Source organism: Vulpes lagopus, chromosome 2 (assembly GCF_018345385.1).
Source record: "Vulpes lagopus strain Blue_001 chromosome 2, ASM1834538v1, whole genome shotgun sequence".
Classification (NCBI taxonomy): domain Eukaryota; kingdom Metazoa; phylum Chordata; class Mammalia; order Carnivora; family Canidae; genus Vulpes; species Vulpes lagopus.
Window position 1 is genome coordinate 168,970,578 of NC_054825.1, and position 27,811 is coordinate 168,998,388.

The 27,811-nt window shown below is 60.9% G+C and overlaps 2 protein-coding genes across 8 annotated transcripts; one reads left to right on the forward strand and one right to left on the reverse strand.

The window, feature by feature from the left end:
* The first annotated feature begins 2,821 nt into the window (after positions 1–2,821).
* On the forward strand, positions 2,822–8,359 carry ERFL (ETS repressor factor like). Its single transcript, XM_041744830.1, has 5 exons — positions 2,822–3,058; positions 5,817–6,051; positions 6,410–6,605; positions 6,717–6,834; positions 7,269–8,359. Exons 1-5 carry the CDS (start codon positions 2,992–2,994, stop codon positions 7,721–7,723), a joined length of 1,071 nt encoding a protein of 356 aa, XP_041600764.1. The 5' UTR covers positions 2,822–2,991; the 3' UTR covers positions 7,724–8,359.
* An 89-nt stretch (positions 8,360–8,448) lies between these two features.
* On the reverse strand, positions 8,449–27,622 carry ARHGEF1 (Rho guanine nucleotide exchange factor 1). 7 transcript variants are annotated; one of them, XM_041744822.1, is made up of 32 exons: positions 27,579–27,622; positions 27,397–27,486; positions 22,420–22,462; positions 22,245–22,328; positions 21,674–21,787; positions 19,673–19,771; positions 19,455–19,497; positions 18,946–19,192; positions 18,506–18,535; positions 18,130–18,229; positions 17,890–17,986; positions 17,774–17,809; positions 17,448–17,585; positions 16,456–16,561; positions 15,942–15,953; positions 15,125–15,292; positions 14,683–14,828; positions 13,110–13,256; positions 12,691–12,773; positions 12,345–12,470; positions 12,126–12,240; positions 11,913–12,013; positions 11,644–11,721; positions 11,321–11,396; positions 11,072–11,239; positions 10,479–10,566; positions 10,249–10,335; positions 9,901–9,971; positions 9,723–9,809; positions 9,264–9,433; positions 9,072–9,174; positions 8,449–8,816 (listed from the first exon to the last, which is right to left on the reverse strand). In XM_041744822.1, exons 3-31 carry the CDS (start codon positions 22,447–22,449, stop codon positions 9,091–9,093), a joined length of 2,931 nt encoding a protein of 976 aa, XP_041600756.1. In that variant the 5' UTR covers positions 22,450–22,462; positions 27,397–27,486; positions 27,579–27,622; the 3' UTR covers positions 8,449–8,816; positions 9,072–9,090. The 7 variants fall into 7 exon arrangements, with proteins under 7 accessions (XP_041600756.1, XP_041600757.1, XP_041600759.1 ...); XM_041744823.1 differs by having other exon boundaries at positions 22,420–22,601; positions 27,579–27,610; XM_041744825.1 differs by lacking the exons at positions 27,397–27,486; positions 27,579–27,622 and adding an exon at positions 26,160–27,141.
* Between the last annotated feature and the right edge of the window lie 189 nt (positions 27,623–27,811).

Below are 27,811 nucleotides of genomic sequence, written 5' to 3' on the forward strand. Positions count from 1 at the left end.
GCACACTGCTGCATGCGCACACACACATGCACACACACATTCAGTGCCATGGCTGCAGGCAGTGGAGATGGGGGGCGGCGGGGGGGGGGGTGGAGGAAGCAAAATAAAATTAAAAATTAAAGCTTGCCCGGAGTCCCCATCCGCACGGCGCGGACCAGCGGGGCGGGGCGGGGGGCTGCAGCAGCTCCCCCTCCACCGCTCCCAGGTCTGGGGCCCGCTGTCCGTCTGTCCAGCGTCCTACTGGGCCCCTGCCTGGCCCTGCAGCCCCGGCCCCGCAGGCCCGCTCCTTCCATCGGTCGATCAGCGATCAATGGGGCCAGGGGGGCGCCAGGGGCAGGGTGAGATCAAAGGGGCCCCAAGAGACGGACACTGGGACGGAAACAGAGACGCAGAGACAGAGATGTGGAGACAGAGATGGAGACAAGAGACTGAGGGGTGCGGAGACAAGGATGTGGGGAGGAGAGACATGGAGACCCAGAGACATAAAAGAGCGGTGTGGAGACAGGGAGATGTGGGGACCCAGGGACGTGGCGCTGTGGACCCCGACAGTCGGGGCAGGGACCCAGTCCCCGTGGGCCCCGCCGGACAGAGGTGGGAACAGGGAAGGGGCAGGCAGAGATGGCGAGACGCAGAGACCGTGTGAGAGATGCGGGGGGAGCGTGGGAGCAGGGCCCGGAGCGCCGATCCCACGGCTCCTCGTTATAACGTGTCCGGAGGAGGCGGCGGGGAGTTGAAAGCGTCGGGAAGAGAAATCAAAACCAACACGGAAATGAGAGGGGCCAATGGGGGTGGGGGCGGGGGCGGAGGCAGGAGGGAGGGGGACCCGGAGAGGCAGAGCGAGCGGGAGGTGGGAGAGAGGTGGCCGGTGAGGTGCGGAGCCGGGAGGGAGAGGGGGAGACTGAGGCGGGACGGGCTGGGGCACAGAGCCCTGGCGGGGCACGGGGGGGGGGGGGCGGAGGGGGGGGGGGGGCAGAGGGGAGAGGGGAGAGCCGGGGGAAGGGCCGGGGCCAGGGAGGAGAGGGGGCGCGGGGAAGCCAGAGATCGGGGAGACCAGAGGGAGGTGGGGGGCACGGGGGTTGGAGAGAGTGGGTGGAGAAGGGTGCAAGGAGGCGCTGGGTTGGGGGAGACCAGGAAAGAGGGACAGAAAGATGGAAAAGGGTGGGGAGGCAGAGAAGGGAGAAAAGATGCATGCAGAGAGAGAAAGAGACAGGGAAGGAGATCAAGAGAAAGTTGGGGAGATTGGACGGGAGGCAGAGGGGACTTGGGGCAGAGGGGCCAGGCAGGGGGCCCCACAAAGGGGCAGAGGAGGTGGCAGGGGGCCTGAGTGCCGGAGGGGACCGTGTGGGAGAGATGCGATGGGCACTGGGTGGGGGGGCCGCCTGGATGTCCGTGGGGATCGGACGGGTCTGGAGGGAACGGGCCATCTGCCAAGTCTTGTCTGGCATCCGAGGGGTGAGGTGGGGTTTATGGGGGCTGTTGGGGATCTTTGGGCAGAGCGGTGTCTGAGATGAATGCTGTGTGCGAAAGCCCGTAATGGGGGTAGGGTGTGGGGGGGGGGCGTCTGAGCCAGGGGCCTGAGGAGAGCGCTCCCTCTAGGAGGTGGGTCTCGAGGGGTGGGAGTGGTGGCGGGCTGAAGTATCTAAGGGGAAGATGTGTCTGAGGGGTGAGTGTCGAGAAGCAGATGTCTACGGGTATGGGTGGGGGGGTGTCTGAGATAGGGGGGTGCTTGACGGGGAGGGGCTGGCAGAAGGGTAAAGGGTGTGAGAGGCATAGGGATGGGGCATCTGAGGAGAGGGGTATTTGAAGGAGCAGGGGTCTGAGAGGGGAAGCAGATCCAAGGGCAAAGGGGTGTCTGAGGGGTACTGTTTGGGGTTGGGGGAGGTAGATCTTAAGGGAGGGAGTGTCTGAGGGAGGCTGTCTCCAGGGGAGGCATATTCAAGGAAGAAGGGTGTCTGAGGGGGGCTGTCTGTGGGGGTGGCAGATGTAGGGGAAGGAAGGGATGTTTGGGGAGATCTCTCTGAGGGGAAGGAAGACCTAAGAGGAAGTGGTGTCTGAGAGGGCCATGGAGGGGGGCAGACCAAGGGGAAGGGTATCTAGGGGGGCTCTCAGGGAAAGGCAGATCTAGGGGGATGGGGTGTCTGGGGGTGCTGTTTGATGAAGGGAGACAGATCTTGGGTGATGGGTTTGGGGGGTTTAGGGGAGGCAGATCTAGGGGGAAAGGCATCTGGGGGGGCTGTCTCAGGGAGAGGCGGATCTAAGGGGAAGGGGTTTCTGGGGTGCTGTTTGGTGGGGGGAGGCAGATCTAGGAGAAGGTGTCTGAAGGGTGGGGGGGGTGGCAGGTGCAAGTGGCAGGGGTCTGAGGGCTGGGCAGCAGGTTGGGGGGGCATCTGTGGGAGCCCTCCTGCAGGGTGCAGCCCCGTAGCCGCTTCTGGCCCACTGCGGGCAGCAGATGAAAGCTGGGGGCTGCCTGGAAGCCAGACAAGCCAGCCCCAGGGTCCGCTGGGCGGCCGGGGCTGGGGTGGGGGCAAGGTTCAGAGCGAGACAAATGGGGACAGCCAGAGAGAGGGACAGAGCCCCAGAGACGGATGAGAGGTCAGGTGCGAGAGCCGGAGAGGCAGCGGCGGCAGCGGCGGGGCTGGTGCGGGGCGGGCGGGTGGTGAGCCAGCGAGTGGGAGCGAGTGGGAGCAGCGGGAGGGAGGCCGGCCCGTGGGTAGTGATCGAGGCACAGAGCGAGGAGGAGGAGGAGGAGGAGGAGGAGGAGGAGGAGGAGGAGGAGGAGGAGGAGGAGGAGGAGGAGGAGGAGGAGGAGGAGGGAGGAGAGGCTGGGAGGAAGGGGAGGAAGGTCGGCCAGACGTGGATGGAGAGGGAGGCGGGTGGCGGGCCGGGTGGGCCTGGGAGGAGCGCCCACCCCACTGACCCCTGTCTGTCTCTCCTGCCTGTCCCTGCCTGTCCCCGCGTCTGTCCCGGCCTCTCCGCAGGGCTGGCTCCACCATGGACTGTAGCTGCGTCTCCGACCTTCTCTTCGCCCCGCCCGCCCTGCCGGCTCTCTGGACCCCTGGTAACTGGCCCGGACCTCCCGCCCCTTCCCAGCCAGCCGGCTCCTCCTTTCTGCCCCTCTTCCGCCCCATCTCTCTCTCAGTCCCCTGAATGCAACCCCCCACTGGAAAACTTGACTAAAAACTTTACAGCCAGATGTCCCTGCCACCTGCCTGCTGGGATGGGAGGGTCTTCTGGAGGGTGGAGGTACTGGGGTCTGAAAAGGACTGGATCCAGGGGTCTGAGGTTGTGGGGTCTCATCTGCTCCCTTCCTCCCCCAAATCCTTGGGCAAAAAAGAGGGAAGGAGACTGGAGATGGATAGGAACTGATGGAGCAGGGGCGGGACCAGAGTGGGCACCAGGCCAGGTGCAGGTGGACAAATGGACAGGGACTGCCTGGGCAGGGGACGTGGAGACACGGCCCAGCCAGCCGGAGCCCTGGGAGAGGACGGCCTGCTCAGAAGTGGACACTCAGAGCTGGGGATGTGGACAGTAAGACTGGTTGGATGTGCATTTGAGTCCAAGTCACATGCCCCACAGATGGTGTGTGTGTGTGTGTGTGTGTGTGTGTGTGGTGAGCGTGCACACGTGTCTACATATGCACATGCGTGCGTGCAGACTGGGACCCTGTGCCTGCTTATGTGTGGGGTCTCGATGCGTCCCTGTGTCACACTTGTGTTTCTGGAAGAAGGGGTCACACTGGGAGAGTGTATGTCCGTGCAGCATCTGGCTTTGTGTGAGCTGGCGTGCCTGCTTGCACAGATGCGGGAAGCTACCGGAGTGTCTCTGGGCTGGGCGGGTCGAGTTTCTTTAGAATATTGAGCCTGTTTACATTCTAGGATTGGGAGGAGGTGGTAGTGCCGGGTCACTAAGTCTGTGCCTGCCTCAGTGGGGTGGGGAGCCCGCTACTGTTACTTCTGGGTCGGTGTCTGGTCCAGAATGGAGGTCGCGGTGTGCTTTAGGCCTCTGTGTTGGGTGTGTGTGTATGTGTTTGTGTCGGGGTTTCTTGCATCCGTGTGTCACCGAGTGTGACTGAATGTGGGAGGCTTTCACTATGTGTGTCCTCTCTAGTGTCTTAGCAGGTACAATATATTTGAGGACAGGTGGTGGTTTAGGTTGGGTCGTGTATCTGCACGTATATGGCCAGTTGTGTGCTCTTGTGTTTGGGGTCGTCTGAGTGTGTCCGTGATACACTAACTTCCCCACTAGGGTGTGGTCTGGGTGTGGAATGGGCCAGAGCTCACGAGTTAATGGAGTCCTGTCACCTGGAATATGAAAGACCCAAGATGGGGTTGAGAGAAAAGTTCTCCTTTCAGGGAGGAAGCTGCCCGGCCTCGGAGCCTTCGGCAGGGAGGCGTTAGCACCCCCCTTGATACTCCAGGCACCCCAGATGGGACCCTGCTGCTTCTCAGCTCCCACCCAGAGATTCTAAGAATCCAGGGAGGGCAAGGAGCTGCCCTGGGACCACACAGCAAGTAGACACGTGGCTGGTCTCCCAGCTCGGGGTTGTCTTTCTCCCCAGCCTTGGTTCCTTACAGGCTCACCCCGCCTGCTGTTCTCATGCGTAGGGCCAGGGTGTCTGAGGGAGAGGGGACAGAGGACGTAGCCCAGAAGTGGGACCCAGGACCTGGGGCCTCCCAGATGGGAGGTAAGATTTAGGGGTGGGCGAGACCCTCCCACTTCCATCCAGCTCTCCTGGTGTGTTTGGCCAATGGGGCACAGGACACCCTCTGAGGGCTCAAAATCCAGAATGAGCTGTGGGTCCTGCAGCGTGGGCGCCTGTGTGTTGTGGGATTGGGAGGCTGTTTTACAGGCATGGTGTTACCCTGTGTGTGCCCGTCAGGCTGACACACATCCTGATGCCACACTCACCGGCTCCATCGCGCCTTGTTATCTGGGCCTTTGCGGTCCTGTGTGTCTCCTGTCATGGCTGTGTTGCTAGGGGGTCCCAGTTTTGAGGGGCCTGGGATGTGTGACGGGGTTTTGGGACAGATGTGTGATGCCGGGTATCTGGCGTGTCTGCCGTGGAGGCACATTGTGCGTGAGGTGTTACGCTCCAGCAGGAGCGCAGCACTCTCGTGCGTCCATGGTCTGTGGTGTGGCTGGGCGTCCCTTGTACGTGAGTGGACACCTGTGTGACACGTATGCTGGGGATATCTGCTTATGCACAGTGTGCTCAGACTGATGTAGCTTAGACGTGGGGGGCGGGACACGGGATGTGAAAGGTGTATGGATGTGGACAGGGGCAGAGACATGTGGGCATGGGCCTGGCCTGGTCCATGGAGGGCTTCTGGGAGAGAGTGAGCAGGGGGCAAAGGCCACAGAGGGGAGACAGCAAGTGTCAGGAGTGTCCCAGAGAGGAGAGCAGCCTCCCAGAAGGGCTATCGATGCAGAGGGGGTGCCCTTCCCCATAAGCTGTCCCCTCCCATTTCCTCCCCACAGCCAAGGCTGCAGGAAACTGGTTCCTCCCACGCTCTATCCAGGGACACCAAACCCGGGAGAGTTGTGCCAAGGTAGAGGATGAGGCTGGAGGTGCCACCCCAGGGTCCCTGGACAACTGAGTTCTCTGCCACTATTTGGACAGTTTGGGGACTGACACCAGCTAGGGTACAGAGAATAGGAATTGGGTCTCTAAAGATGCTTGGGGTTGGGTAGCTGCTCATCAGAGTCCAGGATTCAGGGGAAGACTGGATGTCTCCTGGTTCCCAAGTCCACGTGGGTCCTGGTGCCCCTGACTTGGCATCCTGACCCGGGGCCACTCCCCTGTCCCCTGTCCCCAGGCTTTGCCTTCCCGGATTGGGCCTACAAGCCGGAGTCGTCCCCTGGCTCGAGGCAGATCCAGCTGTGGCACTTTATCCTGGAGCTGCTGCAGAAGGAGGAGTACCAGGGTGTCATCGCCTGGCAGGGGGACTACGGGGAATTCGTCATCAAGGACCCCGACGAAGTGGCTCGGCTCTGGGGCATCCGCAAGTGCAAGCCCCACATGAATTATGACAAGCTGAGCAGGGCCCTGCGGTGAGGAGGGGCAGGGAGAGGCCGGCCCCCACCTTGCTCCTTCTCCCCTCACCGTCCCTCTGGACCCTGCACCCCGCGGTGCTTGCCCTCAGTCTGCTGGCGCAGAGTCCCTTGGGTCCCAACGCGCAGGGATCTGAGTGGGGCGGCTACTATGTGATTCCTTGAGTGGAAGGGAAGCAAGGAGGTGGCCAGAAGTCAGGATCCCGGCTCCTGCCGTGCCTTGTGACCTTGGTTCAGGGACTCCTGTGTGCCTGTTTCCCCAAACTGTTGCATTCTGTGCACTAACAGGAGTCAGGGGCTCCCTCTCCCTCCCTCGGTGCCCCTCCCCAGCATCCCCTCCTGCTCCCTCTCCCCACAGCTACTACTACAACAAGCGGATTCTCCATAAGACCAAAGGGAAGAGGTTCACCTACAAGTTCAACTTCAGCAAAGTCGTACTTGTCAATTACCCGCTGCTGGATGTGGCAGCAGCCACCACGGGCTCCCCACTCTTGCTGACCCCTGGTCCCTTTGCGGGCACGCCTGGGCCAGATGCTCCTCCCCTTACCCCCGAGGTGAGTTAGGACTCTGGGGTCCCAGAACCAGGTGTTTGGTGGTCCCCTCCCCAGCCATCAACCCCCTGGGGACAGGGCAGCCAGTCTGAGTGGTGCTGCCTCCCTCTCCAGACCCTGCAGACCCTGTTCTCTGCCCCTCGCCTGGGAGAGCCAGGGGCCCGGGCACCCCTGTTCACCCCTGAGCCAGACAAGCTGCGTCTGGACAGCCCTTTCCCGTTCCTGGGCTCCGGTAAGGACCTGCAGGTGGGGATGATGGGGCTGGTTGGGGGTGGTGCACACTGCTGTGTCGGAGGGAAGAGGATGGGAAAAGATGGGGAGAGGCAGGATGCAGGAAGGAGGCCCGGGGCAAGGCTGTGTGTGTGTGTGTGTGTGTGTGTGTTTGTGTGTGCGCGCGCGCGCACGCCTGTGTGTGTTTAAAAGCCACAGGAGGGTTTAGGGAGAGGCAGGGAGGAGGGCTTTCAGGGTGCCAGAGGACTGGGGACACCAGGGCAGAAGTGGGGGAAACCACATAGCGTGGGTGGTGGGCGGATGCTGCGTGGGAGAGATAAGGGGCAGACCCGGGTGGAAGGTGCCGGGACAAGGTACAGGCTGCGCGAATCCACGGGAGGCAGCCCCAGGGTGGAGGTGTGCTGTGCCCAGCCTGACGCACCCCATGCTCCCCAGGTGCCACTGGCTATTCCAAGCCCCCTGGCCTGCTGGGTCCCTACGGCCGCGCCTTCCCAGAGTACCCCTGGAATTTTAATCCGTACCTCACCGGCCCCTTCCCCAAGCTGCCCCCTTCTCTGTACCCCCCACACTTCTACCCCAACCCTCTGGCCAGTTCCCTGGGTCACCTGCCTTCGGCAGGGGCGGGGGCTGGGGGAGGCCCTACAGCCTCGCCCCTACTGGCCGCAGCAGGGGAGGGCCTGGGCCCCGAGCGCCCCTCGGGCCTGGCAGCAGCCCCTCGCCTGGCACTGCCCGGAGCTGGGGGACCAGAGGCTGCGCTGGGCGGAAAGGATGACAGCGACTCGGAGCTGGAGATCACTGACGTCAGCGGCTGCAGCTCTGACAGCGAGGGCGACGAAGGCCTCCCCGTGCCCCCCAAGGCCAAGGCGAGCAAAGGGGGGCTCGGCAGCTGAACCAGTGTGGGGCACCGGGGCGGCCGCCCGCGCAGCCTCTGCCGAGGCCTCTGGCCTGGTCTGCCCTCACCGTCGAGGCCAGGACCAGCCCTTGGCCCCTCCCAGGACCAGGCACGTGGCTGCCCACCTCCTTCCCTAACCCCAGGTTGGGGGGGCTCACCTCCCTCTCCAGAGGGGGAGGGAACGTGATGGCCTCCAGCCTCCTTCCCAGGCTCCAGTTTGAGGGGGGTCCCCGCCTGGCCCCACTCCCAAAGTGCAATATGGCGCCCAGCCTCTCCTGCCCGCCCCCGTGCTGTGACCTGCGTGTTTGTGCGGCTGTGTCTCCCCTTGTGCCGGCCCCAGTCCTGACACCCTCCCCACACAGGCCCCCTGGGGACAGGGAGCTCAGAGCAATAACCCCGCCCCCAGCCCCTGCCCAGGAGGGCCCCCTCCCCACCAGCTCTCCACCACCCCCAGAGAGTTTACTACAAAAATAAAAGAGTGGAAAGGAGTGTGAGCCATGGGGGAGCCCGGCGTCACGGGTGACAGTGGGGTCTTGGGATGCAGGGGAGGGAGGGAGGGAGGTCACCTGGGGTGTCACTGTCAAAGCACAGGAAGGAAGGAAGGGAGAACTGGAGAAAGGCAGGGGGGATAGACCCAGAAAGGTGATGCCAGAGAGTCACCGAGGATTCCAGAAGCCACTCCAGGGCCCTTACGCCCTTACCCCAACCTCACAAACACAGACCTCTCCTTAGATAATATATATTAAAAAATAAACCTCCAATTCAGGGTATAAAAACAGAGCAAAGGCACTTGGGGGTGGGGAATGGAGGGGTGCCCCCCCCAGGCAATACTGAGATGGCCTGGGGAATGGGAGAGGGTCACTGTGGTTCCCCCCTGCCAGAATGAAGCCCTGAGTCCCCCAAGCAGAAGGCAGGAGAGAGAGAAGGCCAAGGCCAATGGGAAGTTGGGGGAGGCAGTGATCCCAGCTGGGCCCCCCCAGGCATGGCCCCCCTGGCAGCCCGGTTCCCTCTCCTCGGACCCTTGGGGTTGGAGATGCTGCGGCAGCTGTGCTGTGCGGTGGCGGCGGGTGGCCCTCAGTCTTGCAAAAGGCCTGGGGGATGTAGGAGAAAGGAGATGGGGAGAGATGAAGAGAAACAGGGAAGGGGGGGAGGGAGGAGGAGGAGAGGGGGAGGACCAGAGAGGGCACAGAAGAGCCAAAGGAGGAGAGAGACTAGGAGGTGGAACCCTGAGATGCAGAGAGGCTAAGAGGGAGGGAGGGAGCACTCTGGGGCTGTGAAGGGAGCCCCTGAGATGCCCACTCCAGTCCCTCCCCTCCGGGCAGAGCTTAGGGCCTTCTGGTTCTTACCTGCCTGGCCCAAGGAGCCTCATGTACACCCAGGCTGGGGGGTGCTGTTCTCCCCAAGCTGAGACAGGAGGAGTCGCAGGTGACAAAATTCCTCCTCCACCTCCTGGTGGGGGAGTCCTCCATGAAAGGGGTCCGTCTTCCAAATCAGCCCCATCCTCCCCTCTGCCCTGCCCCTCTCTCCCAGGCCACCACCTCCAGCTGTTTCATGGTCTCCTCCAGGCTGAGCAGCTTTTCCCGAATTTCCTGGGTGTGGGTCTGTGTCGGGCTCAGGGGGCCACCCCCAGGGACCCCATCCCCTTCCTGGGGAGGCCCTGCCCCACTGTCTTCCTCCGAGGGAAACAGGAGCTGCTTCAGGGACAGCACTGGCAGGGACAAGGGGACAGAGTGAGAAGCAGGGCTGGAAGGGGGGGGGTGCTGCAGGGGACCGGGAGAGGAAGGTGGGAGCCAGGTTGAAGGTAGGGCTGGGGGATGGGAAGGGGGTGCAGAGGAGAGGTGGGGGGGGGCGTGGAGGATGGAGGGCATCAAGGGAGGGCCAAAGGCTGCAGGAGAAGAGGGGTCAGGGCCACGAGGGTGCAGGCGGGTGCAGACCTGGTTCGCGCAGGGCCGGGGCAGGAGGGGAGTAGCAGCCCCTCGTGAGCAGTGCCAACCTACCTTTCTCAAGGGCCTTGGCAGCAAGCTGGCCCTCAGGGCGGGGCCTGCAGTAGGGCAGGAGGGTGCTGAGGATTCTCTCCGTCTGGCCTGGCAGGTAGGGGAGCGGACAGAGTGCTCAGTTCCTGCCTGGCCTCCTGGGGACACCCTGCCCCCACTCTGCACCCCCTCAAAGGCTCACCGTCAGCTGGGGGCATCTCTCGGCCACCACCATTGCCATTCTCTGAGCTGCTGAGCAGGGGTTCTCGGGTGCTGTGGGTAGGAAATACTGGGTGACCCCCCCCCCAGCCCCAAGAGGCAGCAGCAGGACAGCAGAAGGAGATGGGGTGGTGGGGGGGATTGTCCAGAGACAGAAACAGAAGTTGAAGCTGGGAGATGGGATACACGGGGAGCCTGGACAGGGGCCAGATGAGCTGTGGTGGAGTGGCACACACCTGCACACACACCCGTACACAGACACAGGGCCAGAGCTCAGGTTCTGGAAACACACACTCCCCTGGCCCCTCAGCCCTCCGATGTCCTCCCTCACCTGCTTGGGCTGGGCCGGGGTTTGGGGCGAGAGGCGGGGGCAGGGACCTTCAAGGATCCAGCAGTTTCAGTGATGAGGGAACACCAGCTGGGGAGACAGGTCAGCCCCCAGGGCAGGCAGTCAGAGTCCCCAGATCCTGTGCCAGGGCCTCCCACCCCTGGCCTGCCCCCAGAGCCCCAGGAGCCTGGGCTTCCTCTTCCACCCGAGTTTAGAACCCAGACCCCCCTCACTTCTTCCGTTCCGACACCGTCTGGGCCACCAGCTCATATATCTGGGCCTCCTGGTCCCAGGTAAAAAGGACATAGAAAGCTTTGTGATCTGCAAGGGGAGGGAGAGGGGGCTCAGAGCCAGGGTCACCCCGGTGTGCACTTCCCCTGAGCTGAGGCAGCCCCATGGTGGTGGCCTTAGGCTCCCCCAGCTCACCCCATCCCTCTCATGCATCCTCCAGAGGCTTCCCTCTCACCCTCTCACCCCCTAATCCATCAGTCAGCAGGTTCCCAGTCTGGCTCTCCCTAAAAAAACCCCAGAGCCACTGGTGTGGCCTCCTGGCAGCATGTCTGCAAGCCCCTCCTCACTGGGCTCCAGCCTCCATCCCTGCTTCCCTAAGGTCAGGGTTGGCTGCTCCTCTGGGCAAACCCCTGGGGGGTTGCCCATCTCCTATCCTAAGATCCACAAGCCTCCCGGCCGGGGGGCCGTACCCAGCTCCAGGGCCCCTCTCACATTTTCCCACTCCTCCGCCTCTGCAGCCGCCTCCCGGTGCCAGTGTGCGTTTGGAAGGGTCATGGGCAGGGGAAGCCCCTGGGGCCACTGGGCAGGGCCTTACCGGTAGCCACCTCGCGGGTTATGGCGGAGGTGAGTCGCAGCACCGGCCGCAGCATGGTCTTGCCGTCGGGTGTGGGTGTCAGCGTCCGGCTGTGGGACTTGAGCAGCAGCCGATCGTCCTGGCGCTGGAGCAGCAGCAGCAGGTCATCCAGCAGCAGCACGTGTACCTCTGCAGAGCAAGGCCTGTGCTCAGTAGCCACCCCACCCCCAGCATCCCACCCCCAGGCTCCACTCACTGCCCAGCGCTCACCTACAGCCTTGTCCTTCGTCAGCCGCCACGTCAGCGGACCCTCGTAGATCAGCTTCTTTTTGGTGATGTCCAGGTTCTGGAGGCAGGAAGGAGTCATGGTCGGCATAGGCGAGGGTGGGGCCGGGTGGGGCTGACCGTGGGGGCAGGACTGTAGGCAGGGGTCAGGATGGGCAAGCCGCAGAGAATGAGGGGGTTCAGGGCGAAGGGGTGGCTCTCACTCCCTGGGTGCATTATCAGAGATTCCCTGGGCAGGAGGGTCAGGGCTGGCCGAGGGCAGGCGGAGGCCAGGGAGAGGAGGGGAGGTCAGGGCAGGCAGGGGTCACCTTGAACTCGCTTAGCATGGGGTCGCTGCTCTGCCGCAGGAGGGACAAATCCAGGCGCTTCTGATAATCCTTGAGCCGCTGGGGCAGGGAAGGGAGAGTCAGGGGACACGCCGAGGGCCGGGCCTGACCCACAGTGACCCTGAGGGGGACACGCCGAGGACCGGGCCTGACCTCCAGAGAAGTGGCCCCAAGGTAGACAAGACAAGGGCCCGCCAATCTCCGCATGTGGACGCCCATCAGCCTGGGCCCAGGATTTCGGCAGCACTTACCAGCAGGTCCTCCATGTCACGCACGGCTTGGTTAACATGGTGCAGAATTTCCCGGCAGCACTCAGCTGCCAGTTCCACTTTCTCCCGTTCTGCTGGCTCTTCTGTGGCAAAGGAGAAACCAGCCCTGGTGAAACCCCAACGAGGAAGCTCCTGCTCCCACAGCCACGGTTAGAGATGGGAGAGCCGGGGCCCAGCAGCTCTGGGGGCTGGCACCTGTGTTCTGCCCAATGCTCTGCAGGAGCAGGGGGTACTTGGTCAGACGCTGCATCTCCGTGGGGATCATATCCTTCAGCTGCAGGCGGCGGCACCGTGGGCGGCTCTCGGCCTCCTGGGGGCAGAGCGGTGCTGAGGTGGCCCATACAGCCCGCCTCTGGGACTGTGACACCAGCCCCTTCCTCCCCTGGGACGCCGGGGCCCAGACCTCCCCCTTACCTGCACAAAGGCACAGAACCGAGGATCCTTGCGCTGCTTGGCTTTGAGCTGCTCTAAGGCAAATGACTGGCGGCTGCAGAAGCGGGAGGAGATTTTCTGGAACCATTTGCCTTCGGCATCATCAAACTACAGCGAGATTCAGGCCAGGGAGGGTGTCTCAGGTGGGATTGGGAAGAGCATGGCCTCACATGGGAATAGCAGCCTAGACAGGAGGACAGGGTGAGGGGCCCAGACCCCTGGGTCTTGATCGGGGAGGGGCTTGACACCTGGCCTTCGGGGGCCTGGATTCCAGGTCCCTGGCTGGGAGGAGGGGACCTGAGGTGGGGCAGGGGCTGGGCGCCCTCACCCGGGCCAGCAGTACATCTCCGATCTCCTCAATGAGGCAGCCACTATCCTGCCTCCGCTTCATCAGTCGATCGAGGAACAGGGCTGTGGAGAGCGTGAGGGAAGGGGGTGTTCCATCAGGGCCCACGAGGTTGTCTGTAGAACTAACCAGCAGGTGGCAGAGGCTGGGCTGCAAGTGTGCCTGTCAGATCCTTGGGGCCAATGGGCTGTTCCCGCGACCCCCACCCCAGTGCCATGAGCTTGTTGATGTGCCCCCTGGAATGTGAGCTCTGGGGGGTCTGGGGCTGCCCCAGGGCTAAAAAAGAAGCTGCCCATAGCAGGCACTCAAGGAGAAGGTGCTAGGCTCCAGGTTGAGCCGCCAAAAGCCTGGAGGAGGGAGCCCGTGGTGGGGTACACGGTGGGCCATGGCCCTGCACTCACAATGCACCTCGATGAGCTCGTCCAGGCTGGGGAAGATGTTCTGTAGATCCTCCATGGAGAAGAAGTTCCCTTCCAACATGGGCTGGTAGAAGAGGTCATGCAGCACCCGGAGCATGCGCACATGGGCAGCCTCTGTCACCAGTAGCTCTGTGAGGCCACCGAGCAGAAAGCATGGTTGCGGAGGGTGCAAACGATGGGGTGCAGTCTCAGAGGCAGGCTGGGGATGGGGGACAGGGATGGCTCTCTCTGGATGGAATCGTTCAGCCCTGAGATAGCCACTAAGGATTCCTTAACCTATTGCCGGTTTTCCTTGGCTGCAGCCGTCGGCTGGGGTGACCAACAGTCCCTGTGTGCCTGGCACCGAGGTCTTTCTCGGAACATGGGATTTTCAGTGCTCAACTGGGAGAGTCCCAGGCAAAGTGGGATGAGTTGGCTGCACCACCACCAGCAAGCCTGCAAGTGTGTTTAGCGTCCAGCAAGTCTCCCGGCCTTGGTTTCTGGAATAATGATACCCTTTACACACATGTTGATAGCCTTGGATCCAGGGATTTCCCCCCACACACCCAGAGGGAACATGCCTGGGTTTCAGGGGCCCCAGGAGTGCTTGGAGACAAATGCACAATTCTGTGTTACAAATATTTTTCTGATCAGAGAAATGGCTGTGCTGTCTGCTACGGTAGCCCCTAACCACATACAGGCCTTCAGATTTTAATCGAAACGAAATACAAAATTCAGTTGTCAGTCGTAATTGTCACATTTCAAGTGCTCAATGGCTGTTACGCGGCTGGTGGTAACCACGCTGGACAGCACAGATATTGCATGTTTTCATCATTCCAGAAAATTCTACCAGATAACACTGTTTTATTTTGCTCGTATCCTTAGAAGGATCCGACACAAAAAGTATTCACCCACTGCCCTGACAATTCCGAATGAGTGCCCTTCTTACTATTAAACAACTTGTAAATAAACTCCCAAACCACAGCTTCCAAAAAAAGTGTCCTACTTTGGCCAAACGGCCTCCACACACACAATTTGAAATCACAGACGAGAATCAAGGCAGAAACAATACTTCCATCATCCACCCGCCCAGAGGCAAGCACTGATAATATATTCATTATCTTCCGAAACTTGTTCCCGTGGGACTCTTTTTGCCCCTGAATGGTTAAGATCACAGTAAGAACAGTTTCACTGGAATGTTCTTACCCGGCCCTACAGTGAGCGTGCTAAACGCCTTGCATGAATCACCTCAGCTTCATGACAGTTTTTTGAGGCAGGGACTATTACTACCCAAATAAGGTAACAAAGATTTACGCTAGAAATACAACTTTATATACCCTTTCCAGCTCTTACCAGCATTGCCCTACACTATGAAAAATTCGCGGGGAATGTCACTTTGACACTGACAGCCACGTTCCAGTTCTGTGAGTTGCTGTTCTACAGTTTACATAACAAATGGCCCTCGGTGGAAACTGGCTGCCTTCAAGTTCTGCCCGGGATGGACAGCTCCCTGTCTCTGCCAGCACTGGGTGGGTGGTGTCCCTGGCCACAGTGGGCTGCGGTGGGTGGTACTCACCGCTGATGACCTCCTGCCGCTTCACCTGGCTCTTAGGCAGGCTGTGCAGGGTGCCTGGGGGGATGAGCTCCCGCCAGCCAGGGGGCTCTTCTGGTTCCAGCTCTAGTCCTGACCGCCCAGGGTCCCCTTCGTCTCCAGGCTCAGGGCTGTGAGACAGAGGCCTTGTTAGGGCCCCAGCTTGGGGCATCCCAGGAAGGAGACTTCCATTCCTAGTGTCGACCCCATCCCCCTAATCCCATGGCCTTGGCATTGGACACCTCCAAAGTAGCCTATGCTGGAGAGCAGTCCCCAAATCTCTAGAAAGAAGAGTCCCATCCCTCTCCTGTGGCCTCAGTGACCTTAGCATCCAATACCCAGTTCCCTGTAATCTGGCAACAACCCCTCCCCCACCATCCTCCTGACTCTCCAGGCTGCCTCAGTAGGTGGGGGAGGAATGACCTACGTGGCTCGTCGGGCAGGGCCAAGCACGGCCGTGGCAGAGCTGGGGTCCATGTCCACGTCACTCCGGGAGCGGCCCCCACCCCGGCCCTTAGCCCCGAGGCTGCCCCGGGAAGGCCGGCGGCGGTCACTCACCCGCAGGCTCTCCGAGCGCCCCAGACGCCCCGACAGCCTGGACCCCGAGGCCAAGGACAGAGTCAGGCAGAGGCCAGGACAGAGACAGGGACAGAGACCAAGACAAGGACAGAGACAGGGAGAGACCAAGACAGAGACCAAGACAGAAGACAGGGACAGAGACGGGGAGAGACCAAGACAGGGACAGTTGAGGAGAGACCAGGAGAGGGACAGAGACCGGGAGATACCAGGTCCGGGACACAGGTGGGGAGATACCAGGTCAAGGACAGACAGGGAGAGACCAGGACGGGGGACAGACGGGGGACCAGGGTAGGGGAGACCAGGACAGAGATCAAACATGCAACAGAAGAGAGGAGAGAGTCAGAAGGAGCTGTGGGATTTCGGGGTGCTGGGGCAGTGGGGGTGGTCAGGAGGGACAGGGAGTCTTGTTGGGGGTGGGGAGGGAAACCCAGTATGGAGCACAGGACTGACCCCTCCCTTCCCTGAGGCAACGGGGTTGGGGGCTTGGGGGCGCAGAGCAGGGAGGTAAGGAGATTTCAATACTTAGCTCTTCTGCTGGGAGGGTGATGTCCCCACCCACCCCTTGCAGGGTGAAGGGGAGGGGGTGGCCCATGGGGAGAGGGGAGGGGCTGGGAGAAATGGGGGGAGGGGCTAGCCCTCCCCCCACCCAGGGCCCAGGCACCCACCTCTTCCACCTTCTGGGGAGAGAGGGGCACAGGGTCAGAGAAGGACCCAAATGGAACCCAACTCACCTCCCCCGCCCCCCCCAAAGGGCCCCCAAAGCTGCGGCACAAGGACAGGCAGGGGGCAGAGCCTGCCCCCCAACTGTGAGGAGGACAGGGCCCCCGGGCTTGGAGCACAGAGGGTGGGGGATGGAGGATAGGGCACCAGGAGGCAGGAGCAAGGCGCAGGGCAGGGCAGTGGCTCAGAAGAGGAGGGGAGGGGATGGAAACCTGGAGGGGTGAAGAAGGGCGCCAAGAGTGCAGGAGGAGGAAGAGGGAAGAGAAAATGAGAAAAGGAAAAGTGGAGGATGGAAAGAGGCAGAAAATGGACAGAGGGAGGAGGAAGGCAGAGTGGAGATGGCTCAGGGACAGCAGGAGCAAATGGCAGCGCGACCCCCGGCACGCGCCTCCCCAGCCTGACAAGCCCATTTCTGCACCCAGTACCCGCACCCCACCGCCCGCACCCAGCCCTGGGCACCTCTCTGTGTCAGGACCCTCCTCGGTGCTCTCCGAGGGCCCCGGGGGCTCCAGGCTGGCCGGGCCCTGGGGGGGTGGGTCCCCCAGCTCTGGCGGGGTGTCAACACCTGTGGGGATGAGGAGGGAGAGCAGGGCTGGCTGCCGGGGCCCAGGGGCAAGACCCATACTCTGGGGCCTCCATTTCCTCCCAGGGAATGGGGGACGGGGGCTAAAGCCATCCAGTGCCTGGCTGACACCAGCAGCTGCCTGGCACTTGGGTGGGGGATGAACTGATGGAAAGGCCTCAGAGCACATGGCCGTGGGCAGCTGGGGCCAGGGGGTGAAGAAGCCACGGAACCAGGGCAGACTGGGTGCTCTGGGTGATGCCTCCACGTCCCTTCCTTCTCCCAACCTAAGCCAGGACTTGCAGGAAGAGGGTAGACCCCATTTAGGAATGAGAAGACTGAGGCTCAGGCAGGGCTTCCAAGATATAACCCAAGTAAGCCGCAGAGCTGGGACTTGAACCAAGGCCAGGGTTGGCCAAGCTGCTGTCTCAGATCCATGGGGTGACTGACAATGTACTCAGAGAGGGTTCTGGCAAATGACGCCGTGGGGGCGGATGGGAAATGTAGTCCAAGGAGGTGCACTATGCATCACCAGGATAGAGACTCAAGCTTGAGGAAAGCCGTGGAATGGATGAACTGAGGGAAGGGGGGTGGTTATTAATAATACTGGTGACCGCAGGACAGCTGGGTGGCTCAGTGGTTGAGCATCTGCCTTCAGCTCAGGGTGTGATCCTGGGGTCCTGGGATCGAGTCCCGCATCAGGGTCTCCACAGGGAGCCTGCTTCTCCCTCTGCCTATGTCTATACCTCTCTCTCTGTGTCTCTGATGATAAAGAAATAAAATCTTTGAAAAAATAAAATAATAATACTGGTGACCAGGAACAGGGAGGGACAAGTGGAGAACTGAGGGGTAGTCTCTCTGGGGTGGGGATGGGGGACAAGAAACTCACCTGGTTCCCGGTCAGGGCTGTCCCCGGGCAGAGGGTGCAGAGAAACTCCAGGGACATCCTGCCCAGGAGCCCCAACATTCCGGTCCCGGGAGGGCACCCCCAGGCCTCCCTTCCTTTCCGTAAGGCCTGGTTTCTCAGCTAGGGAGACATCCAGGGAACAGGGGGAAATGAGAGCCCAGCTGCTCTAATCCACAGCAGCCTGTGCCCAGCCCCATCCTCCCCTCCACCCAGGAGCACACCCTGTCCCCTCCCCCCCACCCCTAGCCCCCCCAATCTCCAGCCCCCCGCCCCCCACTGCCACCCCGGGCTTCAGGTAGGACCATTACCATCAGTCTCGACTTTGAGGTGTCGGAAATCCGAGGCTGAAACAAGAGATGGGACCATGAGGCGGGGGTTGTGTGGGGAAGTCATGGGGCAGGGGTCCTGAGGTGGGGCACCTCACCCTGAGGCTCTCCCCGGTTCCAGCGAGCAGGGTCTAGGAAGATGCTCAGGCCTTTTTTGGTCTTGGTTGGCTCATCTGACCGCCGATTCCCCATCACCTGAGGGAAGTAGGGAGAGCAGAGAGGGAGCTAAGCATCTCTGAGACCCAACAAAGCAGAATCAGACCCCAGGGGCAAGTCACGGGACTCCCTGAGGGTCTCTCGGGGAGAAAGGGGCCAGATTTGGGGGATCAGGGAGGCACCTTTTTGCGGAAGAAATTCATCCCTGACTTCTTGTCTCCGCTCTTGGTCCGCACCCCAAGGTGGCGCATGTACAGGCTGATGGCGTTGACCACAGCGGCACTGTGGGGAGGGGACGGTGAGGGCCCCAACACGTGCGTGGACGCACACACGCCTATGGCTGCAGGGACACTGCTGTTCCTGAGCCTTCCCCTCCTCATTTGCTCCCCCCACAACCCCACAACCACTTCCAGCTGAGTGTCTGAGGAAGGGGGAGAGGGCTCCAGAGGACAGGACCAGGATGTTGTTCCGTGCCCAGGACCCTGATCCCCAATCCTCCTCCCCAGGGCCCAGGGGACTAAATGCCTCTCCTGCTGTCCTCTCTGCTTCCATCATCACCTCTTTTCCTCATCGTTAGAGATGGTGTGTCTGCAAAAATAAGAAAGAAGTTTATGACAAACTTGCTAAGCCTGGGTCCCTGTCCTTTAAGCACAAATGTCCGGGTTGCTGTCCCCTTAGAAGCATGGACAGGAGCAAGGAGAGGCAGAGAGGAAGAATACCAAGGCTACAGAGAAGGAGGATCACAGTAGGGAGGAGTGTCTCTCGTGAGGCAGCTCGGAGCTGCAGCGACAGGACCCAAGCACCAGGCCCAAACACAAGACCGCGGAAAGACCTAGAAACTGGGAGCGTTCCCCAAAACCAAGAACAGACAACACAAAACCAGGCAAATTAAAATGCCAGGGCTGGGGAAACCCAGAAGTCAGAGGCAGAGCCCAAATGTTAAGGAATGAACCCTGACGCTGCAGGGAACGGGCTGGGGAGGGGCAGGCCCCACTCACTGCATCTCCTCCAGGTGGGCCAGCAGCCGTTCAGCCAGGTGCCGCTCCCGGGCCTCAAAGTTGGCACGGTCCCGCCCAACCCAGGCCTCCAGCTGGGTCAGGTCCTGCTCCCAGGGTGTCATGCCCATGAGCCGCTTGGAGCGGAAGTCCTCCAGCAGCCGGCTAACAGCTGCCTGCTGGCTCTGCACTACCTCCTGTACAAACTGCCGCTGCAAGTCCTCGGAGATGACCTCGGGCCGCGTGCGGTCTGCGGGGACACAGGCAGGGGGCTGGGGGCCAGTTCCACCTACCCTTGGATTGCGACAGCCACACTTCCTTGGGCCACACTTCCTTGGGCCGCTATGGCCAGGGGGGAAGGAATCTGTGCTGTCTGCATGAGCAGGAGAGTGTGACCGCATGAGCAGAAGAGTGTGACCTCCCGCCCTGGCGCCCTCGGGGACAGCTGACCCCTGCCAGAGACCTCTCCCTCACCAGTCTCCCTCACCCACAGTCCCCTTCCCTCTCCTTACCAAGTTCAAAGGCGACGGCGGGAGGGACTAGCACCCGCAAAACCTGCTTGGGACAGAGAATGGAGTGAAGGGGAGGACTGGGCAGTGATGGGCTCTTGGGGCCGCAGCTGGGAATGGTTGGTCTGAGGGGAGGGAGCAGTGGAGGGAGGGCCAGGTGGGCAGAGTCTCCCCAGGACCAAGGAGTGGGGCGACTGGGGCCCCTTGAAGGTGTCTCTCACCGCCGTCTTGTCCAGGAAGCAATGGCAGAAGTCGAGGAAGGCCTTCTTGGCCTCCTTGGGGCCCAGGGAACTCAGCATGTCCGCGTGCAGGCAGCAGAGCTGAGGGGACAGAGCGTCACCTGTCCTCTCCACCCCCTTCCCACACCACGCTTTCCCTTGAAAAGCCTGAGGCTCACATCCTCTGGGAAGCGTTCCCTAATCTCCACCCCACACCCCGGCCCTTGCCTCTCCTGGCCTCCCTGTGACCACTGGGAGCATTTGCTCATTTTCTATCCTGTGAAATGGCTGTGGTTCCGTCTCCTGCTGTCACCTGCTACACTAAGAGGGCTACCACCACCATCGCTACCACCGCCACCGCCAGCTACTGTTAAAAAAGCTAGGCCTGCACCAGATGCTGTTCTACACGCTTTACCCACATTAACCTGGTCAATCATAGGCACTATCATCATCCCATGTTACAGATGAGAAAACTGAGCTCAAGAAGCTTGCCCAAGGTCACACAGCTAGTTAGTGGCAAAGCAGGGATTAGAATCTAGGCAGCCAAGGGGTGGTGGAAAGGGGGGGCGGTTGGGGTGATGGGTGACGGGCACTGAGGGGGGCAACTTGGCAGGATGAGCATTGGGTGTTATGCTATATGTTGGCAAATTGAACTCCAATAAAAAAGTATACAAAAAAAAAAAAAAAAGCAAAGAAGCTTCTATCAGCAGAAAAATAAAAATAAAAAAAGAGAATCTAGACAGCCTAGAAATACCGTGAGCAATGTGAAGGTTTTTTTGTGTGTGTGAGCACACACATGTGAGGTTCCGACTCATCTGTGCCCCAGTGCAGTGGGGGCTGGGTAAATAAACAGGTGGACGAGTGGGGCTCGCTCATTCACCACTCACTCCCTGAGCTTGCCTCCGTGTCAGCCCCATGCTGGGTGATGCCGGCAATGCACTGCAAACTCCAACCTGCCTTGGCTCCTGGCCTCTTTCGACAGGTAAGTGACATGGTCTGTGTGCTAAGGACTCAGCCTGGTGGGCGCAGGACTCTAATTCTCTGCTGTAAACACTTAGAACAAACCTCGGCACAGCCCCAGACTCCACGACAAAACTCCACGAGAGGCGAACGGTTTCCTAGCTGATGAGGTGAGGGGGCCACAGGAGAGATTCCAAAGCTGGGGGCCATCGGGGTCACCTCGGCCAAGCCCCTGACCCTTGTCAGGCCTGTTGCCACATCTGGCAGAGGACACGGCAGGAAGCGCCATCCCTGGGCTACGTGCCAGGCCAGTGCTCTGGGCTATGCACCAGTTGTAGGGTGTTCTTGGGTTCTTCTTCGGATGAGCTCCTTGTCCACAGAGCACCCCACTCCAGCCCGCGCAGTGGCCTCTTCCTTCCTAAGTCACCTGCTGGGCTCCCTAGACTCTGCAGGTGCTTCCGGACAGCACGGTCCTGCACCCGCCGTGGCCCAGGTAATTTCTGCCTGCTGTCTGTGGGTCAGGAGTTATGTTCGCTCTGCCTTGTGGGCTGCTTGCAGGCGTTCCTCGTTTCTGGGCCAGGGCCTGGCGTGCTACCTAGACCTGGGAAGGCCAGTGGCTTCCTCCCACGCACTGGCCCTGAATTAATGACTGGTGGCGGCTGCTGAGGCCACAGAGGAGGTTCCACTTCCGGGACCAGTGGGAGAAGGCGCTGTCATTGACAGGTGACCCAGTCACAGGCAGGGAAGGGCGGTGGGGGGCATGTTCTCTGCCAGCTTCTGGATTCTCCGTTGCTCTCTGCGTGACCCTGCCGTGTGGACTCTCCCATCTGCACTCCCTGCTCACTGAGATTTACGCGGGGAACCTGCAATCTTGTCAGAGGCCACATGGCTAGCATTCTGGCTCTCTATTTCTAGATCTTGCGCTGTGTGTTCTGGATCTGATTCTGGACCCTCCTTTGTCTTCAATTGTCTATGTCGCTGAGTACTGAGGCCTGACCCAACCCAACCGAACCCCTCCCTCTGCCCACCCAGCCCTGCCCTCACCAGAGGTCCTGGTTCAAACTGCAGGGCGACGTGCTGCAAGAGGGCCATGAGGTGGGCAGGCCGCCGCTTCACCTGCTCCAGGCTCTGGAACTGGCTGTTTTGCTCCTCTGTGTTCTGAGGGTGGAGATGGGGGTGAGAGAGCGGGGAGCAGAGGAGGGACATGGGGGTCGACCCTTCCCCTTTCTGGCAGAGGTGTCTATGCGGTCATGGTGGTGGCCAGGGCTGGTGTTAGGGAAGGTGGATGAGATTTAATGTGGTAATGGTGGGCGATGAGGACAGGCATTAGGAGACAGAGGAGGGATCTGTGCTGTAATTAAGGAGGGTGGTGATAAAAACCAAGGTTAGAGCACCCAAGGGTGGGAGTCTGTGTCATAATGGGGCATCGAGGATGAAGTAGTAGGGGATGAGGATGGTGGTACCCAGATAACAGAAAGAGGAATGGGGAAGTAAGAGGAGGCAGGAAGCAGCATCCAACATGGACCTAAGGAGGGAGGGGACACTGAGGGTGGGACTTGAGGGCTGGGACGAGGGAGACTGGGACAGAAGCTTTTCCACCCCATCTCCCCCTCACCGTCTCCAGCTCATTCTCAAAATCCTCGTCCTCAGCCCCAATGATGCTGACTGGCACCAGGCCAGGCCGCGGTGGTCCTGGTGTCTGTGGAAGAGGTGATATGGCTTCAGCTCAGGGTGCAAACCCACCTCGCAGCCCCCCAGTCCCCTCCCCCTCCCAGGCTCTCTCCACTCACCAGCCCTCGGGCAACGTTGTCTGCCTCCATGGGCTCCACAGGGCTGGGGAAGAGGAGGGGCGATGGTTAGGGGGGGCAGGAGGCAGCGGCACAGGGAGGTTACTCACAGATTCCTGGCCCAGGTGTGAAGGTGAGTAAACAGCCTCCCCGCCAATCCCAGCCTCTGCAGCTCAATGGGGCCTCTGTGTGGCGACAAAGAGCCCTTCAGAGGCCAGTCAGGGCGGGGGAGCCCAAGGACAGGGAGCCCTGGTGGGGGGGGGGGGGTGGAGGCCCAGGAGCCTGGGTCCATAAGAGAGCTCTGGCCAGGAGAGCCTATAATTTGAGGTCCGTAATAGAGGAAGGACTGGGGGCCTGGACCCCTGGTTCTGAGGAAGGTGGAGGGAGGGGGCCTGGACTGGGGGTCTGAGGGAGGAGGGGGCTGGGGGCCTAGACCCCTGGGTCTGAAGGAGGAGGGGGCTGAGGGCCTGGATCCCTGGGTCTAAGGGAGGAGGGGGCTGGGGGGCCTGGACTCCTGGGTCTGAGGGAGGAGGGGGCTGAAGGCCTGGATCCCTGGGTCTAAGGGAGGAGAAGGCTGGGGGGGACCTAGACCCCTGGGTCTGAGGGAGGACGGGGCTGGGGGCCTGGATCCCTGGGTCTGAGGGAGGAGGGGGCTGGGGGCCTGGACCCCTGGGTCTAAGGGAGGAGGGGGCTGGGGGGCCTGGACCCCTGGGTCTGAGGGAGGAGGGGGCTGAGGGCCTGGATCCCTGGGTCTGAGGGAGGAGGGGCTGGGGCCTAGACCCCTGGGTCTGAGGGAGGAGGGGGCTGGGGGCCTGGATCCCTGGGTCTGAGGGAGGAGGGGGCTGGGGGCCTGGATCCCTGGGTCTGAGGGAGGAGGGGCTGGGGCCTAAACTCCTGGGTCTGGGGGAGGAGGGGGCTGGAGGTCTGAGGGGGGGGTGCTGGAGGCAGGACCCCTGGGTCTGAGGGAGGAGGGGCTGGGGGCCTGGACCCCTCCGTCTGAGGGAGGAGGCACTGTAGGATTGATCCTAGGGAGGCAGGGCCTGGAGGCTAATAGAGATGGGAAGGTTAAAGGAAAGGTAGAAAGGAGATAAGTGGGGTGTGGGGGGGCTCTCCTTAACCTGACAGGCCTGGGGCCGGATGTTGCCTCTGAACCCACCAGCCCCACTTCCTGTGACAGGAAATCTAATGGCAAATCCCCCAACCCCCAACCCTCTCCACATAAGAAAACAAAAATCTGAACCTCCTTTCCCCAGACCCTAAGTTTCTTTCCCTCGGGGACCTGGCATCTTCCCCAGCTTCCAATCCCAGAAAGCAAGGGACAGTCCTCAGCTAGCTCAGCCCCAGGTGTGTCTGCCTCCCTCACCCTGTATCCATCTGTCCCGCCAGCTCTCTGGCCGGGCCGTCCCTTGAACATGCCTCAGGTCTTTGCCTCTCTTCTCCGTCTCCCCCCCTCCTCCCTTCAGACCAGTCTCACTTTCCCACCATCTCTGCTTCCCCTCCCCCTTAGCCACCTCGCCCTAACCCTGCTTCTGTAAGTATCTTTCCCCTCAGCCGGTGTCTCTGCCTGTCTTCTTCCCACATCTGGTTCTGCGGCCACCTCTCTGAGTCCTTGTGAGTCACTGTGTCACGTGCTGTCTCTCATCTCTCTCGCTCTCCCATCTCTTGCTGGTTTTCCCATTTTGTCTCCCGTAGAGTCTCTGCTTCCCCCTGCATCTTCCCACCACCATCTTCTGTATCCTTAATTAGTCTGACTAATGCCACTCGAGCCCGTGTCAGGCGGGAAGGAGCTGTGGAGTCGGGGTGGGGTGGACGAGTGGGGTGGGGGAGCTCCCCCACAGTCCAAAGCTATTTATAACCCTGGTCACTGGAGACTCACCCTCCTGCCTCCTCCAGAGGCCTCCTCCCTAACACTCAATAAATGGTGGCTACAATTTTGATTACGATCATGAAACAATGATGCTTTCTGGAGTGTCCAAGTGTCATCCCACGGGTTCCCCAGAGCACACCACATTTTTATTCTCTTCCATACGGTGTATCTGTCCAACTTTGAGTGTGGGTAATTTAAGATTTGAGCACTGTTAAATCTTCACGTGAATAAACTTGCAAACCAACACAAAAAAAATAGCAAAGTGATTATTTATTATAAAAGCTAAACTTAACTAGCACATTGTGCTAGGCATTGCCCCCAATGCTTCTCACATATGAACTCACTTAAAGCTCACAACCACAAGCACCCATGCAATTAGTATTCTCGTAATCCCTTTTGAGGTGGAAAACCTTTACCAGGCTACCAGCTGCAACTTCTTGGCTGGAAAACATGACCACACACATGGAAGGACCATGCTCAACCCATAGGGGGTGGGGGGTGGGTGGGCAGGAAGGTTCAAAAGAGGCAGGGAGATTCCACAAAGGGCAAAGGAGAGGACACACGTTATGTGCGCAAATGCTCAGTGCCAGACGGGTCCCATGTCATGCACTTGACACAGATTATCTCCTTCGTTTCTCATCATGGAAACACAAAATAATAGCTCATTTAACCTAAGTGCCATTAAGCATACACCAGGCATAACATTACTGCTTTACATGTATTAGCTCATTTAATCCTCTAAATGACCCCTGGAGGTCAGTTCTATAACTATCTTCATTTTACGGAAGAGGAAATCGAGGCACAGCTGACAAGGGACAGAGCCAGGATGCAGACCTGGTTCTGAATCCTGGCAGTCTGGTCCCAGCGTTTATGCACTTTAACAACCAGAATGTGCTGCTTCAGAGCATGGGGAACCCCCCGCCCCAACCTTTAGGAAACTAAAATCTGAACCAAAGCTGAAACACATCTGGTCTCTTTATAGTGTTGGAAAAGTCAGGAGTATGTGGGCACTGTGACTTGGGCAGGAGTGCAGGTTGCTGCTCAGGCTGCTCCACAGAGGCTTAGGGCTCAGAGAGCATTCTGGCAAGGAAGGGGGGCAGGGGCTGGCTGCTTAGGAGATAGAGGGTGAGGGGGCGCCACAAAGGGTAATCATAGGTTGAAGCTGTCAGATGCATCTATAAGCAACTGAAAAGGCCTAGGGTCCAGCAGAGGGGACTCTGGGGTGGTGGTGGTTAGGGAAGGTTTAGAAGGTTCTTAAGAGGTGAGGATCCAAGAGCAAAGCAGGCACCAATTGGGGACTACGTGGGCGCCTGGATTCTATGCAAGGTTTCTGATCTATGACACTTGAGTGGATGACCCTGGTTCCCAAGAACCTCCGGAAGCCTTGAAGAACTTAAAATACAGAGTAGTCCAGGTAAGCCCATGAGGTGCCCTTGGAAGGTATAAGGCTCCAGATTCTGACACATGGTGGGTCTACACGGAGCTAAGGATCACACAGCATCAAGATTCCATGTGTAAAGCAGCCAGTCTATAGGAGCTCTGGAGACTTAAAGGGGGGCCAGAATTCTATAGGAGCAAGCGATGGTCCCAGGGCCCAGGATTCTAGGGAGTGCTACTGACCCTATAGATGGGGACCCCGCATCTATAAGAAGCCGAGTTTCCACGGGGGGCTAGCAGGAAGCTGGGGGGTCTTACAGACCTTGCAATTTCTATGGAACGTGGCGCATCTACACCAGCCCCTAAATGCTACGTGGGACGTGGCGGGTCTACACGGGCCCCAAATTCTACAGGGGACGTGGCGGTGCGCACGGCCAGGGATGATGCGGCCGACCTGCGGAGTCAGGGTCTGACGCCCGCCGGGGGCCGCGTCCCTCACCTGCTCCCGGTCGTAGGAAAATCCACAGCAGCCTCCACAACCGAAGCCTCTGCGCGCCGGCTCCGGGGTCCCCCCACCCCCGCCGCCGAGTCGCTCTAGCTGCCCCAGCGTCTACCTTTGCCTCCAGCTCCACTCCTCCCGCCGGCCGCTCTAGCCCAGCTCCTGCCAGGCTCCGGCCCCGGCGACTCTACTCCTCCCGCCGGCCGCTCTAGCTCTCCGCTGCGCCACGCTGGCCAGATAGGGCCGCTCTGGCCTGCCTTGGAGGGCTGGCGTTTCCGTATCTCGACTGCCTCTGTCACTCTACCGCGCCCCGCCCCCTGCCCCCGCCCCCCAGCCGGACTGGAGAGTGGTTCCAGCTCCCGGGTCCAGGCTCAATCCGCGGTCTCCTGGTCGCCCCTGGCCCTCAGTCTTCGGACTGGGTTCCCCCCTCCACCTGGGTTGCCTTCCTGACTCCTAACTCCCTAACTTCCTCACCAGCCGAATTCCCAAGGCGTACGCTAATTTCCCCGGCACCCCCACCGCCCCGGCAGCACGCTTTCCGCTCGGGCTGAGAAGCAAAACTGGGTTCCGGCGTTACCTTGCAGCGAGCCTAAGTAACCTGGAAAGAGTAATTCTTTCCGAGCCTCAGTCTTCCCACCTGTACAATGGGGGAAGATCTCCAGCTCCCTTCCCTACAGCCCATCTCTCAGGGTGTAATTAATGGCCCAGCCAAAGAGCTTTCCAGAAATGCTTTCAAACGCGCTCTGCAACTTTCAGCTTCATTCCCAGCGGCCTACGGCGTGGTTATTGACGTTTTTCTTTTCTCGGCGGCCCTGAAGCATGTGGGGTGGGAGGACGGTGCTTGAAAAGCACCTGCAAGTTCAAATCCCAACACCACTCGGCCCCACGGTGTGTGTGTGCGTAGCCTGGGACAAGCCGGTTCCCCTCCCCGAGCCTCAGTTTCCCCACCCGTACAGTGGGAGTGATCATCCGTCCTCTGCTGGACAGTTGGGAGGCCTCGACTCCGGCCTCGCACCCTTCATCCCCACTTATGGGCACTCGGCAGGTATTAGTTCCCTTCCCTTTGCCCCCCTTTGACAGATGGGGAAACTGAGGCTCAGGGAGGGGCGGCCGCAGGCTGTGAGCGGCGCTAGGAGGCCCCTGCGCTGCCGGCAGCGCCCCGGCCCCCTCCCTCCTCCTCCCCACTTCCCCCGGCGGCCAAGGGGCGGGAGGCCGGGCGGGGCCAGGGACCGTGTACCTGGAGTCCTCGCGGGGAGGTGGCCGGCGGGGCGCCCGAGGTCGGGCTCAGCGATCCCGGGCCCTGCGTCCCGGCTCCCGCTTCCTGGCTCTGGCGGGGCAGGAAGTCGGGGCGTTTTTCCGGAGGCCCCCGCCCCGCCGCCCCTCCCCGCTTCCTGCCCGCGCCCCGCGCCCGCCCGGCACCTCCGCTTCCTTCCCCTTCTCTCGCCGCCCGCGCGGCCCCTCCTTTGCCCGCTCGGGCCGGGGACCCGCCGGCCCCGCCCGGCCCCGCCCCGCCCCGCCCCGCCCGGCCCCGCCCGGCCCCTCCCGGCCCGCCCGGGCTTTGTCCGTCGGTCGGTCGGTCGGTCGGCGGTCGGTCGGCGCTCGGTCCGCGGAGCTGGGGTCGGGCTCTCGCCCCCGCGGCTGTCCTCGTCGCC

Coding starts and splice junctions, on each gene's coding strand:
- ERFL (XM_041744830.1), top strand. CDS start 2,992: ATGGACTGTAGCTGCGTCTCCGACCTTCTCTTCGCCCCGCCCGCCCTG. Junction 6,052..6,409: donor AAGCTGAGCAGGGCCCTGCG/GTGAGGAGGGGC, acceptor CTCTCCCCACAG/CTACTACTACAACAAGCGGA. Junction 6,835..7,268: donor TTTCCCGTTCCTGGGCTCCG/GTAAGGACCTGC, acceptor CATGCTCCCCAG/GTGCCACTGGCTATTCCAAG.
- ARHGEF1 (XM_041744822.1), bottom strand. CDS start 22,449: ATGGAGGCAGACAACGTTGCCCGAGGGCTG. Junction 11,397..11,643: donor CCATGCTAAGCGAGTTCAAG/GTGACCCCTGCC, acceptor TCCTGCCTCCAG/AACCTGGACATCACCAAAAA. Junction 9,810..9,900: donor AGAGATGCCCCCAGCTGACG/GTGAGCCTTTGA, acceptor CCTACCTGCCAG/GCCAGACGGAGAGAATCCTC.